Source organism: Brachionichthys hirsutus, chromosome 5, assembly GCF_040956055.1.
Source record: "Brachionichthys hirsutus isolate HB-005 chromosome 5, CSIRO-AGI_Bhir_v1, whole genome shotgun sequence".
NCBI lineage: Eukaryota > Metazoa > Chordata > Actinopteri > Lophiiformes > Brachionichthyidae > Brachionichthys > Brachionichthys hirsutus.
Window position 1 is genome coordinate 9,130,989 of NC_090901.1, and position 18,957 is coordinate 9,149,945.

The 18,957-nt window shown below is 42.2% G+C and overlaps 1 protein-coding gene and 1 pseudogene across 1 annotated transcript; both read right to left on the minus strand.

Annotated features, from left to right (window-relative positions):
• Positions 1-23: 23 nt before the first annotated feature.
• nr2c1 (nuclear receptor subfamily 2, group C, member 1) lies at positions 24-7,358 on the minus strand. Its single transcript, XM_068738965.1, has 14 exons — positions 7,287-7,358; positions 5,830-5,964; positions 5,345-5,578; positions 5,137-5,215; positions 4,864-5,043; positions 4,622-4,772; positions 4,438-4,531; positions 4,100-4,284; positions 3,397-3,550; positions 3,134-3,255; positions 2,859-3,001; positions 2,514-2,651; positions 2,200-2,305; positions 24-2,089 (listed from the first exon to the last, which is right to left on the minus strand). The coding sequence occupies exons 2-14, from the start codon at positions 5,899-5,901 to the stop codon at positions 1,918-1,920; spliced, it is 1,830 nt and encodes a 609-aa protein (XP_068595066.1). The 5' UTR covers positions 5,902-5,964; positions 7,287-7,358; the 3' UTR covers positions 24-1,917.
• Positions 7,359-7,977: 619 nt separating this feature from the next.
• LOC137893657 (FYVE, RhoGEF and PH domain-containing protein 6-like) lies at positions 7,978-18,049 on the minus strand (annotated as a pseudogene).
• Between the last annotated feature and the right edge of the window lie 908 nt (positions 18,050-18,957).

An 18,957-nucleotide genomic window follows, 5' to 3' on the forward strand; every position in this document is an offset into this window, starting at 1 on the left:
GCCTACGCCGACCCCCCCAAGAGGCCATGGGAACAGTCAAACTGGCACTAATTGAACTAATCCGCAAGTGCTGCAAACAAAAAAAGCTTGTGTTGCATCACAGCTCACTTAACCTGTTTACTTGTGGACAAGAAAGTGTTTGTTTCTGCAGCCTGCGGTGGACGACGTCTGGAGAATCATACGCTGACGTGCACTGAAGACAGGTGTCTACAGGTGATGCAGAGATATGTTGGAGCTGTGGAAGAATCGCATTAAAGAAGCTGCTGGGCACAGACAGCAGACAATAGCATCCAGGTGGTCATCAAGTTTTAATGGTCCCTATCAGTGCCTTTAATTAGCTGCAGTCATACAGCAAGAGAACGCTTACAGTCACTGTCCCCCAATGCCACGTGGGGGACAGCCTAATGAAATATTGATCGGCTAATAACAGTCCAACTCTAATCCCTTTCACAGCACGGTGCAGCGTCGTCCTCCCACACGTCACTTGACACGAAAGAAAACAGTAAGTCACCGGAGTCGGATGCAGATTTTGAATTACTAATTCAAAAGGAACAAGCAAACCGTCTACTGTGTTTACAGAAGAAGTAACGTTGCCGACATGTGTTGACGTGGTTATTTAAACGCAGTCTGGATTAGATTAGGATTCCTAATCTCTTTGTATATCCACTATGCAAAGACAATAAAGGCTTTCTATTCTATTCTATACAAAGATCCACTGCAGGATTTTACTTTACAAAGTCATCTAGATGATTCCAAACTGCTTCTAAGAAAAAGAAAAAAAGCCACAGTGGAATTCTGGATTTGTACATTCAACAGGTAGAAAACACGTTTACACGTCTCCAGAGCTGAAGCCTAAAAAAAGACCAGAAGTTTGTGAGTTCAAGTTCAGTTCTAGGAGGGACATTAAACAAAGAGCAAAGTTTGATTTCCTCTGTGTACTTGTTGACTTAATATTTGGACTACTCCATCAACATTGGTCTGAATGCTGGAATAAAAAGGTTTAATATTTCTTCAGGAGTTCGTCTTTTTTTTGTGATGTGCATTAAAAAAAAAGTACAACAAACCAGGGAGAAAAACAGGCACTGCAAAATAAATTTGACATCTGATTTGTTTTTTTCCTCTTTTCAGGATGCTTGATTTTTCTGGTAAAGAAAATTAGATTAGCTCAAGCTACTCAGACCAAAGCCGTCAAACTCAAAACGCAAGTGTTAAAGACAGGAAAAAATAAGTACATAGACATATATAAAATAAATCTTTAAACTAATGAGAGCTGTTTTTATTTTCCAATGACAAACATCATGTCCTGTCTACACGTATGTGTCCAAAACATAGAATCCATGAATTATCAAGTACTATTTTGTTGTTGCCTTCTTGGTGAATCCTATACACAAACCTTAATACACGGTTAAGTCAGACTTTAAATGACGACGACGGCTACGCTGTCCGATCCTTTAGACTGACAAATAAGAAATAAAAGGTTCTGGACCTTCACAAACAAATTCAAGCAGTTTTTTCCTAATAATAATTAGCAAAAAAAAAAAAAAAGACAGGAAAATGTATGAAAGCAGTGAAAAAAATATGATTCCTCCAACAGCATCTGCAGAAAAAGGAGTGGCGGGGGGGGGGCACGAGCATAAAATATTATGTACAATAAAAAGCGCAATCCACTATGCAGGTTTCAAGGGTTCGTTCCTGAAGTGGCCTGGAGTTGATTCAATTTTTTTGTCCTCTTTGTGAAAAATGTTTGACCGTCTGGTTCCTCAGGACTCAAGGTAACAAAAAATAATAATTCCCATTGGATGCAGAGTCATAAATACAGGGTTGTTCTGACCACTTAGTGATCATTCCGTGGAGCACTCCGATTGGTCGGCTAGAAAGGATTCACAATCCCGTGGTGCAATCAAACTGCGAGGTGCGTCACACCGTGGATGCCACCTGGCTATTGTAATCAGTGGACTCCATTTTGAGGATATAAGGGATGATGCTGTCGATCTGCACGTTGCCAATGAGCCCCGCGAAAAACAGCTCCTCCGTGACGGCGGCGCTGATCAGTCTGAGGGCGGGAAGACGCAGCAACAGCTTGGATAACCTGAGAGTCACCGGGGGGAAGGAGAACGTCACTTTTAAACATGTCCCGTAGCGAGTAGATCAACAGTGTGAATGACCTAGCATTAGCAGCGGCAGCTAAAGCCCACTGACCGGTAGGAGTCTTCTGGGTAGGTCCTGGTTACGTAGTCCTGCAGCTCAATGTAGGCCTTCTCCTGAAATCTCTCTATCTGTAGGGTGTTGTCTATGCCTGGGTGATCTATTTGAAAGCAGACGGACATGAGTCTACACACATTTTGTACTCCTTTGTTGAGGACACCATTCTAAGAATCCGTCCTCAAAGGGAGCATTCTCACAAAATCTAAAATACACTGATCAAAAAAAAGAAATTATGTGGTTTCCACTGTCAATTTTCAACTCCAGTGATTTGTTCCCTTCATTTTTTGGAGCGGTGCTTGCCTACGTACCAGGACTAAAAAGAACGATGGCTTTGAGGTAGGCATATTCATAGGAGTCAGGGGACAGTTTGAGCATACTGTTACAAAACTCCTGCATCCTCCAGATGTGCTCCATCACTAGTTTCACTCGATCTGGAGACAGTTTATCTGTACCCAAAAAAACAACAACACGAAACAGACAAGTTTAGGTCAGCGTCTAAAGGTTTAAAGCTAAATCAAGACAAGCTGCGTCACAGAAGCATCAAAGATATCAAGAACCGCGCGGCGTAACTTGTCGGAAGACATTGCGTGGACTTCTTTGTGTTTCATTCAAGTGTAAAACCTTGGAGGCGGACAAGAGCCGAGGACTCTTACCTTCCTGTAAGCTGGTCTGCAGATGGTTGATAATGGCACCTAGGATGGTACCGACATTCATAAGGCTGGAACACTGTGCCAGACCCAGGGCAAACAGTTCATTCCAGCAGGCTTTCATCAAGTTAATGTCATTGTCTTGACCACTGTAAAACAAATCAGAATTCATTTCAATAGACCAAGACAACATAACATAAGGAAAGTATCACCTGTCAAATTATAATATTTAAGGTCCAATATGTTGCAATAAATACAGAGGAAAAACGACAACAGCTTACCCAAGGGTTTGAAAGGCAGGAATAGAGCGAGCCCAGTGCATAGAGAGAAAAAGTAGCCGGGAAGCCGACTCACAGATGTAGTTGACATTGAGGTACTCTGGCACAGGCAATGGCATCATTAGCTGAAAGAAAAGATGAAGTGGAGAGAGAGAAAGAGAGAGAGAGAAAATGAATGGAGTGATGACCAGACTCAGTAACACATTCAGGGGGTTTGGTTTCAGCTGGATTTCATCCTGAGGATCGATGTTATTGCTCTTATTTACCTTAAAATGGAAATGGCCATCAGAGAGTAGAGCTCCGTCCAATTCCACCACAGGACCGGACTGGTCCCCTTTCATCAGCTGCATTGTGGCCTCCAAGCACTCCCCCGCCGAGCCGTCACTGGGGTGCAGCACTTTAGCCAGGGTGTCAAAAGCTCTAACGAGAAGCACAATAAAAACCAAAGAAGTCCACATCAAAAGCGCTGGGCTTTTTCCATTGAGAAATCTGAAACGATCCAAATCCAGATAAGGTGTGACGTGGTATAAAAGAAAATGTAAAAAAAATAGCAAATACAAGGTAGTCGTCGTATTTTGTTCATTATTCTACTCTTCTTTACAAATTCACATTCTAAATATATCTGCATGATTTTCTAATCGAGAGCATCTGAACTGGGTTTGTACATTATAGCCACCAAAGAAACAAGAAAAATGTAGTAAACCAGAACATATAAACACAACTTAAGGTACAGCAGCACATCTCCGGCAAATGGAACAGTTCTGGCTGACTGTCGGTGAATCTAATTAAGACCAGCCAGAAACCACATGGCCCTCCAGGAAATTCTATTAAGGTTTTGTGACGGCTGGGAGGAAACCGTCCTGTTTCTTTCCAATGTGGCTGCAGATCTCAAATGTGTGCATCAAAAAAAATCAAAATGCTCCACTGGTCAGTGTCAAATCTGTTCATTCTTCGTGACATCTCCCTCACCTAGTGATATCACTCGCCGTTTGCTCATCTCCTTGGGTGTCTGTCATGGAGCTATCCCCGTTGCTAAGCGTTTCAACTCCCATCAGATCATTGCCACTGTCACTTGCCTCCCTGTTCCTGTTGAGGTGGGCGAGGGACGTCACAACATTCGCCAGAGTGCAGAGGTCACCTTGAGATGGGTCATCCTGCCGAATGGGGAAATGGGCGGTGTCAGAATGCCTGATTAACAATTCATTTAAATCTGCTCTGCTTATCGCTGATCAACTTCCAGAACAAATATCAAGGGCAGAACCGCTCCACAGGAAACATAAACGCGAGTCGAACGCAACTGGTGTCACCTTTTCAGGAGATGCTGGAATCAAGATGGTGTTTTCCAGTTTGGAGAAGGGTTGTTCAATGTTGAGCAACATACTCGACTCAAGCAGACTAGACCTGAATTTAGAGAAAACAGAGCTTCATGTGATATAAAACCAAAGACATTATTCATCATAACTCAACCATTTGATATATTATATTCTATACCTAGCAGTTTCCTTGTCAGATACAAATGTGGGTGTGGCAGCCAGAGGGCTGCAAAGGTTCTTGCGGATGTAGATTTTCTCCGTGGACGCTGCACAGTTGAGGGATTTCTCTCTGGTGTTCATTTCAACAGGCTTTCTCTCGCACTGCACAGCTAAATGCAAAGCACAGGGGTCACACCTCATCAACGCAAGTCCTAAAAAGCATTTTGACAACTGTTTGTTGATAACATTACAATCTCTTACAGTCTTGCTTCATGCCCAGAAACATGCAGCGCTGCAGTCGACAATACTGGCAGCGGTTCCGGTGGAGTTTGTTGATGGAACACTCCCCAGAGCCTCTGCATGTGTACACGAGGTTCTTCCTAATGCTGCGTTTGAAGAAGCCCTTACAGCCCTCACAGCTGACAGCTCCGTAATGACGCCCTGAGAGACAAAAGATTTTGTAGTTGGTGATTACTTGCAAATGTCTATTACTCCCAACTAATCATGGTAGAGCAAATGAAACATAATTCTTACCCGAGGCCTTGTCTCCACAGACTACGCAGTATTCCACAATTGGTTTTACAAGAGACTGGTCTGACCCTTCAGTCACAAACTGACAAAAAACAAATAAACAAAACAAGTCATTTGAAACAGCGGAAACTGTAATAAGTTTAGAATTACTAATATACTAATGCCTAGTGTCGTGAGACCATGAAGTAACTGGGATTTAACTTGGGAATACCTGGATTTGTTGCCCTGCCAATTCAGGGGAGGCAAACAAGAGCTGGTTTACTCCAGAGCCATCTGGACTGGTGAGGATGACCTTGTTGGGTGAGCCTTCCTGTTTGGCCAGGATCACCTTTCCACCAGGGGAATAGTCAGCATTTGCTAGAATAAACTGCTGCTTTCCAGGGGAAGATGGCTCAAATGCTGTGACAATCTGGATCTTCTGGCCAGTCTGATGATCAGTTACAATCTATAATAAAAACATTAGAATGTGCTGAGTCTATATGCACAACATGTGTGTGTAAAGCTGCTATTTTTTTTATGACATACAAAAACATGTACGGTAACATAATATAATACAGGGTGGCAAGATATATCATTTAAAATGTATGTAGAAAAGCAAGATTAATTTCCACAATCAAATCTTCAGCTTTTTGAAAATAAATACAAAATAAAATGAAGAATTAACAGCTTCTAGTCGTGGACAGGTCGTCACGTCACCTGGATTCTCTGTCCTAATGCCATGCTGCTGTCGGATGACACGAGTTCAATCCTCTGGGTCTGTCCATCCATTGTGATATTGCACACACCTTCTTCCAAAGCTGTTCACATCAGCGCCCCATGAGACATGCACACCTGTAGAGAGAACATGTTACAACTTATCAAAGCAGGTGGAAATATACATTTAAGAATAAATCTGACTTTACCCTCAACTTTTCTTATGGTCATCAAATATTGAGCGCGATACTTATCCAAGGAAAAGTCACTTCCTACAATAGCAAGTCACTCTTGTTTAATCAAATGTTTTAAAGGAATAAATTGTAATGTTTTGACCACAGCTTTTAGGAAAGCTCTTTTGACATCAGGGGCCACGGATAAGTATTCATTTCCAAGTGGTCTATGTGAGATTGACCACACTAAATTACAGTGAGGGGATCGATCTATGACCTGTATTTTTCATGGGACATGTTGGTTCACTTGTCTTGTGCTTAAATATGCTGCACGATTGAGATCTGCAATGAATGCAGACCCAAAACGTTAAAAATATATATATACGACTTGTACCTCACCATTTAATTTAATTGGTTTAATCAGACTAATGTACGAGAGCTTGAACAACGCGTAGTAAAACTAATAAATCTCCCATCAAACACTGATATTACTTATTATTCAGTAGGTTAGCCGACTTCTCAGTTTAGCTAAACTATACATCGCTGATCAAAGCTGGAACGATGCGTCTTAAACATGTTGGAAACAATGCTGTGACCGAAGTAAGTCGTAGTGAAATAGGAAAACTACAAACGTCTTAATTTATTACATTGCGGGTAATAAATTAAGGCGTGCTAATAAAGGTAGCGTTAGCGGGCGCTAGCAGGAAACCGTGCTAATGGTGGCCTTGTTATAAATGCGACATAAAATGACTGTCGAGTGAAAATAAATGAAAGCCGCAGTTGTAACCAAGCAAGTTCCTGACAGCCACATTCATTTCAAATCGATGCGGAAGATAAAGGCATTTCTTTTCCTGTGGGTGAAAGGTCAACATTGAAGGGTTAAAGAATGCTAGAGTTCAAGGCCCATGATGTCGGCTCGCCGTCAACAGCGGAACTTTGCGGATTTTTGCAACTTCTCATTAATTCTTGCACCGGATACGGATTGCAATTCAACGAAATAGCCGACAATCCGTGAACGTGCTACACAGTTGTCGCGTTCAGATTTAAATCAATGTTGCGACTTTAAAATGATGTAGTTTACGGAGACTAGTTAGTAAAGCTAGCAGCGCAGCTAACGGCAGCTAACAGTAACACACTTAGCTGACATGGCTAAACTTGTTGACTAGCTAGCATGTCAATAAATACCATTACCGAAAAACAGCTATAAGTCATGCACGGAGCTTTAAGCCACTTAACGAACCATCGATACAATCTTATACATATCACATCATTATTAACGCTACGTACTTTGGATCGTGATTTGTTGTTTTGGCTTTTGCTTTGCGCTCCGGGCGACAATGCTAACAAGCTATGTTAGCTGGTCGGTAGCTAATGGCTGCCTCGATGCTGTAGACCTAGTGAACACTCCCTCCCTTCCTGTATTAATGGCTCCTCGCATGAATTTCACAGACCTCCTTACGCACCTTCAATAAGAAATATTTCTTACCTGCCACGGAACGATTTGGTCGGATGACGCAGTCTCCGATAAATTGATATTTTATAACTGCATGTTATATTTGATGGGGAGGGTCAGAGTTCGTGACCTTTTTTTCCCATTATTAAACCACTTTCGCGCATGCGCAGTTCGGTTGCAGTGAGAGATTTGTTTTAAACATTTTATTTCAGCTGTTTTTATCTCATAATCTGACTTGAAGGCAAACTGTGCTAATTACCATTTGCTTGTAATAAGTCCAACAAGAGCAATTTAAATATAGCCAGTGTTGAAAAATATTAAATACTAATTCATAGTTCTACATCGACTGGGTTTATAAAGTCTACTCATAACAGTATTAATGTATTTTCTCAATTTGCTCACATTAAGACATGAAAACATTGCCTTTGTCTTTTTTATCTGCAGCCATATTTTCCCCCTTTTTGAATGATTGACCACAACAAAAAACACAATAATGAAAATTTATTTGTGATTTAAACAGCAACAGTGAGATTCTTGGAGATTTGATCATGTGATTTACTCTATATTTACAAAAAGGACAAGTAGGAATATAAACTATGTACAGTCACCAGTCAGTGAAGTATGATTATGGTACAGTGATGTTTAAAAAAGGAATATTCGTCTCATGCACAGTTAAGACTTTAGGCTAGTTTTAAAGTTACAGAAATGCTTTTTAATACACAGTGAAACCCAAATGTGAAGAGACACTGCAGAAACATCCACACCAGGTCTCAGGAGTGTGGAATAATGTCATTATTCTCAAATAGCAAGACAACATTTGACCTGACCTCAAAATCATTAAGTAAATGTGGACAAAATGTTACAGCAGGGTCCTGTTGACATCAATAACAAACCTGCTGCAGAAATACAAGCAGCTTGCTCCAAAAAAAAAAAAAATTGTGACGAAATAAAAGCATGACAGTTTACAATAGCTACAGATTGCTGGTGTTTCTGTCAAGAGGATACACTGAATAGAATGTAAAAGGTAGGCAATAATATACCTGGGTTCTATTTCAGTGCAACTGATCCCAGTGTCTCCAGATCCTTTGTACAGAATGAACAGAGCACTGATAAAACATTTTCAAGCAAGGTCAAACTTATGTCGCATCGCTCCACCTGAGATTAAAGCACAGTGGCTTCTTTGAACGAGGCGATCCATCTGTTAAAAAAAAAAAAGGTGAATATTAGAATTTCTACCAGAGAAAGTAACAAGGCACAGATCCTTGATACATATTGGCTTTTATGTCTTCTACTGAATAGATGAATGACTACATTCATCACCTGTGAATGGCATCAATAAAAGTTGAAATAAAGCTCCCAATTCCTTCAATTAACATTAATGAATATGACATAAGGATCAGTTGGGATTGCACAAGCCTCTTTCAAAGGGATGTATGTTACTGTAATATTTTGCATACGCTGCACTTTTTACTTTTATTAAAGTAAAGGAATTGAATCAATGCTTCTACTTTTACGACTCTTCTTTGCATAGGTAACTGTAGTCCGACTTGTGTTGAGAATGTGCGTATTTTATTTCTTTTGCCAGTTCCGATTATTGCCGTCGCATAGTTCAACAGGTGGCCCATCCACTTTACGCTGTACCTTTGTGCGGTAGGGATGTCATCGGCTTTAAAAATGTAGTAAAGTGTATTTTTGTGGTAAAGCTTAAACTTTGACGTCTGTGAAGAATCGACTTTCAGCACGAACCCCAGCAGGGGCTGACTCTCTAAGGCTGCGACATCCTGCAGGAAGACACAATAAAAGATGACTTGAATCCACGTAGTCCTCTGGTATTCCTGTGATGCTAAGAGGACACCTTACCTCACTTGCAGCGTATGTGTACAGGACTTTGTCTTTGATGACAAACCAAAGCCTCTTCCCCTGCTTCTTTTTTTTCTTCAACCTATACAGATACCCACTCATGGAGGAGTACGTGTTTGCCGTCACCTGCGACACATAAAACTCATCTGATGAGCCGTCAGGTCATTATCGCGGTATCGCAGAACGTGTTGATCAGGTCGAAGCAGCAGAGACCTCTTTCAGCAGAGCGGGAATCTTTTTCTGCTTCCTGTTGAAAGCGCGGTGAGTTCTGTTTCCAGTAGGCACAGTCGCTGATGCGTCTTGGTCACCTGAAGAACAGAAATGTGAAATACGCAGCTTTTGACTTTTGGATCGGATTCCGAACAATGTTTGGAGGAAGCTCGACTTACTTTTCTGTTGCTGAAGAACCAGGAAACACAAGTCACACACTCGCATTATTTGGTTCTTTAGGTATTCAAGACTGTGTTTTTTGGAGGAACAATTCCGACACACCACCTGATGAGATAAGATAAAACATATATATATATATAACAACAGTAAACTGTGATCCAATTTTTATTATGCAAATGTTTAATTTGTTTTGTAATCTTTAATGTTTTGATAAAGAAAATTACAGGAACATCATTTGGGTATTTGTTAGTTTTTTTAGACACTTTCTCAATCCAACTCCATTTAAGTCACTTTACCTTCCCACATGCACGGCAGTGGTGTCGCCGCCATAATGGGGTGAACTCAGACATGCAGATCATACACATGGTGGTCCTGGGGTCAGGGATCCAAATGGGGGCTTTGGATCCCAAAGGAGCATCATCACCATCATCCTGCAGCTCTACCTGAGGGGAATGAAAGGTCATTCACGCACGCGCCATTAAATAATCACTCATACGTTACAGTCTCATCTCTGCAAGCAGAAAATGTATGAAGTTCATCTTTTCAGACGTCATCTTACCTCCTCTGGAGACTTGCCGGATAAAAAACTGATCTTTTTCTTGGCGTAGTCACTAATCGCTGTGGACATGGCCTTGAGCCATTCATCTCGCTCTGCAGCAGAACTGAAAAGAAACCGTGACTATATACCTTCCTATATATTTATTCACTGCTGGGGAAAACACAGGGTTACAGACCAATGAAGCAGAGTGTGTCTGTCAAACACCAGCCGGTATGTTTTTCTTCTCATTATTACCTTGCTGAGAGAATGAAGGAGCGTTCCACACTCTCAATGTTCAGCTCGTTCTGATAGGCCTCTTGGCTCGGTTTGCTAACCTGTAATTCATTTCATTTATGAACAGTGATGACAATGCATAGCGTATCTTGTGATTCTATACACATACTATATGCGTGTGTCTGTGTGTGTGTGTGTGCTCACCTTCATCCCAGCCAGAGACAGCATGTTTTTGAACTTGTACTGGCCTGACTGAACAGGAATGGCGTGCAAAAATGTGTCGCTAAACTAAAGGAGAAACGATAAAGAAAATAATTTTATTTCCGGTTTTTCTATTATGCAAGCTTGAGATGAATAAAATACAGACGTAAATAAATCAGCTTCGCTGTGTCCTTTGGTTTATCCTTCAGTAAAGCTTTGATGCCTCGATAACAACAGACATATTATCTTATCCAAGATCTACCAAGAAACTTTACAACAGGCAGATCATTGCAATACCTGTACTGGATTGTAAATGTTTTAAGAACCAGAATGAAATGAAAGACGGAACAAACAGGTTTTCCCGTACCAGGAAGAACATTCGGGGCTGCATGACCTTCCTGGACAGCTTATTCAACATTCCCTCTTTCAGGAGGATCTGTGGGACAGAATGTAATTAGAACAGTTTGCACTAGTTTGACCGAATAAGCATGGTGGCTACTTTTCACCTGTTAAATGTCAGGAAGATCAGAATGTTAAAAAAAAAAAAACTATGAGAAAATAAGATTAACTAAAATGTTGTACAGTATTAGCCAAGATCAAACACTCAACTGTTATTTGATCTTTGCTTTGGTGAAACGTGAGCCTTGAGGTGATATCGTCATTCACGTGGAACAAAAATGAATATTTATCGACTGGAAGGATTAAGTGACTGAATCAAAAGATGTTTACTTTATTATGCGCCTTTATTTGAACAATATATTTATATTTATGAGAAAGTGATTTGGTGTTCAGTGTAAATGAAGTGCAGGTAAACAATTGTGTTAATGAAACAGCATCCGAGGTGAGAGCAATTACAAAGTTTGCATTCAAAAGTGCAATTCACAAAATAAATAATGATTTTTTTTTTTTTTTATGTTTGTTAGCACAGCCATACCCGCCCAGGTTGGACGATCTCCTGGTGGCTGGTCAGACTGCACTGCACCTGGATAAGCTTCTGGAAATTATCCTGCAAAGAAAAAAAGGGCAGTGATACATGCATGGAGAATTTTATTAACATGTTAAATGAAGATCCTGCAGATCCCTCCTTCCTCACCCCTTGTTTCAGGATGTCGTTGGCATGATTGGCAACTTCTTTCACCAGTGCAAGAGCAGCTGAGCAGATAAACGTTCGTAATCAGATGCATGGAGGAAACGGTTTTATTCCACTGCTGCCATCAGATGAGAATGCAGGGGTCGTAAAGACCTTAGTTTACCTTGGGTGTCTTTATAATCAGCGGAATCTTCAGATAGGTTTTTGAGATAGTCTGAAACACAAACATTTAAGAATTCAGCCCAATGTGCAAAAAAAAGCATCATGTGCTCTGGGTTACAAGTGGTCGGTGTTGTGCAGTTAATTAACTGGAATGTAATCTGAAATCAAAATCCTGGAGGAAAAGGTTTGCAGGTGCTTACATGAATCACTAAGATCATTCATGTGGTCAAGCTCGTGTTATGTCACCAAATCAGAATTTGGGCTTCACTTCAAAATTCACTTCAAAAGCGAGAGGATTGGGAAAGCAAAATTCCTCGGCCAATAGATGGCAGCGTGGTGCTTACATTGAGACGTCAGAAAATAAAAGCAAACTTGAGAAGCTGGTATTTACATAGGTGGAGCGTCATTTGATTAATAAGTGAAACTTGCAACGATACGTTAATGTGATTATTATGAAAGGTTAGCAGATCTACCTGTGAGCAGCAGCTGATACTGAGGAATCCTCTGAACAGGCTTCAGCATGTAATGCTTCAGAGCCAAGTTGGCACAGCGAGGGCTCGCCTTGGACAAGAAAAACAAACAAATATTGCAAATGACACAGTTTTGAGGACCAACATCAGAGATGCATCAGCATGCCAGCTCAGACAGGAAATAGAAAACATGTCAGGCAGGTCTCACTACCTCAAAGTCCCGTACAACTGCTCCAAAAGCCGGGTTCTTCTTACTCAGTCCCACCAGTAGAGCCGCATTCCTGTCAAACTCGCTGATGTACGTGGAGTACATCTTCAGATAGGGCCCTTTCTTCAGGAAAATGTCTGCCAGCTGGGAATTCTCATCCCTGTACAAAGAATAAGGCAGGATGAGGGGGGGGGGGGGGGGGGGGGGGCACTGTGGTTGTTGATATGATGAGTGCTAATTCCATAGTGGTGGTTATTGGCTTCTACACTCCTAGGAAGACTTTCCCCAAGATTGTAGATCCTGACTGAAGTCAGGATACCCCAATAAAGTTGGGAAATCCAGTTGGACAATCAGGCTTGGCTCAGCTTTTGAACCAATTCACGCTAAAATGCTCATCTACTCCATCTGACCATTTACAGACTGCTTCTTGCACGTTGCAACAGGACAAAGCCGTTACCTAATAGTTACCCCAGGATTGGAAGCTATGACATGGCTAATGCTTCCGACAATACACATGGGAACGATCTGCAGACCAAAAAGATGCAAAACTACTGCAGCATTTCTTGTACCATTGGGCCATTCTGTGCTTCAACTCTTTGAGCAGGTCTTGATTGAGTGCGTAGAGCTGTGGCAGGTAGTATAGAATCTGGCTGAGGAGACGTTCCTCAATCACAGGCTTCCCATTCGGAGGAGATGCATTGGTCACCGCATCACGGAAGTCCTGAAGGTCAGATCACATAGTCAGATTCCGACCTTTATGGGAGGCATTCTTTATTGAACTGTTTTTGTTGATCTGCTCCCTGACCCATGGCGCCAGAGACTTGCGACGTCCACCATCTGTGGAGGTGCTTGGCGAATACAACATTAAGCGCACATGCATTAATCCATCCATAGACGCAAAACACATTTTAATTTGTAAAGTCAATTTTAAATTGTAATTGCTTGTTGGAAATAATTTCTTGACCCCCAACATTGGTGTCTCGTGATCACCTGTGGGTTTGGGGGCCTCACTTTGAGAGGAATGAGCTGCTTGGCGGAGGTCTGCGCTCTCTGAGTGCTTTTCTAGTTTTAATGCTGGGATCTTCTTCTCAGAGTATACTTCTGGTGCTTTCATGCAAACAACTAAGGGAAACAATGCGACTGCCTTCTGGTTAAGGACTATCTCTAGTGTAAACTGGTGTCCACATATTTAAATAATTAATTCCCTCTCTGTGCTTTTTCTTGGCAGTCAGAAAACATCTTGCACCCTCTCATTGGCACTGCCTTTTAACGTCAGTAATGCTGATCGACTTCGACTAGGAATTCCCCTTGTTCATTTAGCCAGAGAGCATCCAAAACTAGTTTAAATTTGGTACAGTAAAGACACCAATTCATAACATAATTCTGGTGGGTTTAGCTCAATTTCCCAAAGTGCCAGGGGACTCAACATTTAGTGTGGTGCTGATGTTTGAACACTCCTTTAATGAGGCTCCTGCATGTGCCTCAGTGGGTAGAATAATCAAACACATGTGGAGAATGTGGGTTCGGACAGCACACTATAGCAGATCCTGTACACTACCGTTTAGACTTTAGAGGTTAATGTGTGGGGATACTTACGACATGAAGCAACTTCAGGGCGTCGACAAAACTAGGGGGAAAAAAAACATAAAAAGAATTTATGAGATTACAGATTATATGGGTGAAGTTACCCTCATATTTTTTTTTACCTCCATTTGGTCAGAATTTTAATTCAGTTTGCAAACGGTTTTGTGATAAACGATGGGAAAATTAGGAATGAAGTTTTATCAGGACTCTTACACACTCTCAGAGCTCATGATTTCTTCAGCGATGTGGCGAATCTTAATCCTCTTCTGGTCAGTCTGCACCTAAAAAAAAAAAAAGTGCAAAGCCAAGACTTTATAAAATATTGTGCACTATAACCTATTACTGTGTAGTTTTGTTCCAACAAGTTTTGTGACAAAGCGACCCCCCCCCCCCCCCCCCCCCCCCATTATGTTACAGTTGTTGTTTTTCTAGATATGATAAACCCAATTCATCATGAAAAAGAAAATATTAATACAAATCCTATCCCAAAGAATTTCTTTCAGATGTATTTCTGAGCACTTCAGGGACTGAACTCAAAAGTAGGAAGAGCGTTTGCTTCTCACCGAACTTCGGTCTGGCTGCTCAGGGTCCCCTTTACTTGAGATGGAGCTGCTATGATCCTCCTCATCTGAGGTGTCATCAAACTCATTGTTGTTCCTGCAGGGCACTTCAGCCTGGGGTTCCACTTCCTCATCAACAGAGCTTCTGTTGGTGCACACACAGTTTTGCACGCACCGAAGCGGACAATTATCACAGATTTGAAACATCACCTCCTAAACCGAAGGTCTTTTTTGAAAGCGAACCTGCCAGATCAGCAATAGAAGGCACGACTTTGACCCAGCCGCAAAACCAACAAGGCGGAGTCTGCAGGCCTTACGCTTATGGCAGGCTTACAATAGCTGCTGCATTCAACTGTTATCTGCTTGCGAGTTGCTCCACGTGTTCCCAACATGTGACTGGAGCGATCTAAGCTGTGCACCCCCACCCCCCCCCCCCCCGGCCGCCTCCCCCTCAATTCAGTAATCCTGTTTTTCCAACTGATCACTGGTCAAAAGTTCTGTATATCAAACGAAAGCACCAGCTGCTCCTTTATTCACAAAGTGTAATGTTTTGTTGAGACTCTTTCTTTGATTTAATTTTCTTTCTTTTTTTAAATGAAAGCCGTTGAAGCAACTCTGCAGATTATTTAGAATTAGAACGACATGGTCTCCGGAAAAGGCACGCTGCTCTCGTAATGGCGAGCAGGTAACAGGAGACAAATGAGTGTGTCCTGCACCGCCTCCAACAATCACAAAAGGATTAAAAAAATGTGACAGGCAATCAAATCTATAATGTGTGCCAACAATCAAGACAAAGGGCAACCTTCCCTGCTTCTCTGTGGCATTCTTGTCTCGTCACTCTTTGCACTGGGTGAACCGATTGATGCGGGAAACGTAGGATGCGGCGTGATAAGAGAAACCAAACACACACAGAGAAATGAAAGCCATCATGATGTACCTCTCGCTGCTTGTTGTTGGCTGACCAAAGGACATATATGGTGCTTGCTCCTCATAAATGCCCTCATCGTCATCCTCTGGCATCGTCCGGAACGGAGGCTGGGAGTAGGGGGCCCGGGGGCTTGTAGCGGCCTGTTCCACATCCAAGTTCATGTAGATCGGTATGTCCTCATAGTAAGAAATATTCTCATAGTAGGGTTCTTGTTCTTCGGCAGGAAAAAAATCATCTCCATCCACGCTTTGCTCCACTTTGATTGGATTAGAGGGTTTAAGCTTGACCCCGAGATTTTCCTGGCAGCTCTCACATCCATCTTGATGCCCGTCTGCGTGGGCTTGCTTGTCATTCCCAGCGACGTCCCAGCCCTGGCCTCCTTTTCCTACTATTTTGGAAAACGTCTTAACTGAGAGCTTCATGTCCAGCTGTTTCAGAAATGAGTTCTTCTTCTGTCCATCAGAACAAACCAAGTCAGCACCAGAGAAGGACTTGGATTTGCCCAGGCTGTGTCGAGAAGGCTTAATCGGTGCGCCTGTAAAGATGCTTTTGCTCGTTTTCTCTGCTGGAGGCGAAGGCAGTCTCCTCTTCATAACAGAAGCTGCTACAGAAAGGGCAGGTGCTTTTAAGCTATCCCCCATTTCCCGTTTTTCCTCAGAGGCATTGCTCTTCCTCTGTAGCGATTCCATCATGCTGCTGTGTCTCTGGAGCTTCCTTGACTCTCTTCTGACAGGCGCAGTAACAGCAGGAGGAGGCCTCAGCTCCTGTTGACTGAGAGAACAGCAAGAAGGAGGACCATAAAGGAAGTCAGTGTAGACTTCCTCGTGATCAGGCGCTCCTTCCCTGTCCACCTCATCGCCGTCCTTGTCGACAGACGCCTCCGTCTCCTGGCCGTCTGTCTGGCGGTCTTCATCCTGCGTCGATTCTTTCTCGGGTGCAGACAGAAAAGGCTTTTTCCTACACGGAGGGCCTTGCTTTCCCACGGACACAAACATTGGTTGCATTTCAACAGGTTGCCCGGAAGACGGTGATGAGTTGCCCTTCTCCTCCTTCACATTTGTATACGGCCCTTTCTGGCTCACATTTCCTACCATCCCTGCCGCCTCCTTTTCCCGGTGGGTCAACACAGCCATTCTGGGTTTCCATGGTACAGGATTATGGACAGATTTCCTGCATTCTACTGGTACTGGTTCGGATCGGGGAACAGAATAAATGTCCTCTGAGCTCAGAGCATCAACCTCTGGTGCTTTTTCAGGTGCACTTTGAGGTATTTCTTTACCGTTCATCTCATCGCTCCACGTTCTGTGAAGAGAGGACGGCCGAACAGCCACGACATTTGCGTTCGTGTTGAGGTTTCGGTCTTCAGTAAATGAATCTAGACGAGGTTTATGGTTTTCAAAGTGGCTGTTGGCAGAAGAAGGCATCATTTTCTCTCTGTTGCTACCTGAAGTGTGTCGAGGTGTTGGCAGAGGTTTTATGCCTCCTCCAGGTTTACACTTGACCAACACTTGCAAGTCTTTGTCCATTTCGTCGGTGCCTGCTGATGTCTTCGCCATACAAACGCAGTTTTCATGACTACACAGACAAATAGGAATAATATAAAGCCGGTCTGGCTTTTTGTTCTCTTGCTGTTCTCCTTTTTGTAATCTTTGAGGTACTTCTCGCTGGGAGTTAAGAAAGCTTGGAGTTCTTGTGCCAGATATTTGGGCCACAGTCTTTGAAACAGGCAGTTTGGATTCAACCACGCTAGTGTGTTTGGGCAGGAAGGGTTTGGGGGCTAGTTCGGGTTTAACCCTCTTTGGCGTTCCAGAAGGCAAGGCACCCTCTCTTTTGGAGCCTGAGGGAGGCGGCTCTGGTCCCTGAGGCTGGGGCAGCTTTGGCTTCGGGGCCAGAGGTGGCTTGTGCATTCCTAAAGAGAAAAATGGGATGTACTTCAACAGCTTCAAATAATGAAAAATAATGAAAGAAAGAAAAATGGTGTGTCTCGTCCGATTTGAAGAGCAAAGCATATTCTGGAAATATTCTGGAAAAGAGTCCACCAACTTCATGGGAACTAAACAGTAACCTGCCGTGCTGTCAATGACAGGAAGGGATCTGGATTTTTCCAGTTTGAAACGAGTATAGAAAGAGAACAAATTTTACATTTCAGACATCCGCTCTTTTTGTCTTGAATCTCTTAATAAACGTAAATATTCATTTGTGTTAGTAATCTGAAGCCCAACCTACAACGCGTCCAATTATTAATCCCGACAGATGAAAGACAGGCTTCAATCGCAAACACATGTATTCATCTGAACCGTACCTGTTAGATGATGAACGCGCACTCACTGAAAAGGTAAAGGAGTTTCCAATCACTCACCTGCGCTCCTCATCGCGACCCTCGCTTCGTGTCTCCTTTGTTAAAACTCAGAAATCACTGCGGCATTTTGTGCGAGACCGAAAATATGACGTAAAATCGATGAAAACTAAAGCGCCACTTGGCTGTTGGGTGAGGCAGGTGATCCTGCGGCGCGCAGCTGAGTGCGGAGTGACCACAGCTTCCTTTCTGTTTCCGTCAACACTCCATGGGGGGGTGGGGTGGGGGGGGCTCTGGAGCCACACACTGTTTGTTCAGGTTCACAAATAGTGTAATTATAACGTACGACAACAAACGCAACATAAACCACGTCTGAACTCCAGAATACACGGAAAAGCGCACATTGCGTAATGATATGTGTTTTGAGATTCACAGCGCGCAAATGTGCGCCAGTACGACTAAAAGAGACTATTATGGTGTGTTCAAGGACTCTGACTGTGTGAGCGCGTACAAACGTGGATATAATTTCTGATATTAAATTCAGTCGATACTTCTCAGAGCAACATTTCTAAGATGAGAGTGATTGCGCTTCACAGAAATATTTCAGTGTCACATGCGCGTGTATTTCCACCTCCAACATCCTCATTGCTAAAACTGACATCACGAATGACTCATAAACTGGAAATAGGTCTGATAAAACAGCTGATATGCTGTAAATTGTGTCTGAAGTACAAATGAGGAAGTAAAAGAAGAAAAAAACACTCTCAGCAGTGCTTTTTCTAAGAATAATAATAATAATAATACTAATAAATAAAATGTATTATATGTATTAAAATAATAATAATAATGAAATAAATCAAATGTATTATTTTTATTATAATTATTACAAAAAGCACTGCTGATATAGTGTTTAATAATAATAATAATAATACATTTTATTCATATCTTACTTTTCTAAATACTAATACTAAATACTAATACTTT

Excerpts from the sequence above, each read along its gene's own strand:
- nr2c1 (XM_068738965.1), bottom strand. The coding sequence starts at position 5,901 with ATGGATGGACAGACCCAGAGGATTGAACTCGTGTCATCCGACAGCAGC. Across the intron at positions 5,579-5,829 it reads CATTAGGACAGAGAATCCAG|ATTGTAACTGATCATCAGAC; the intron begins GTGACGTGACGA and ends TTTTTATTATAG. Across the intron at positions 3,551-4,099 it reads ACGGCGAGTGATATCACTAG|AGCTTTTGACACCCTGGCTA; the intron begins GTGAGGGAGATG and ends GCTTCTCGTTAG.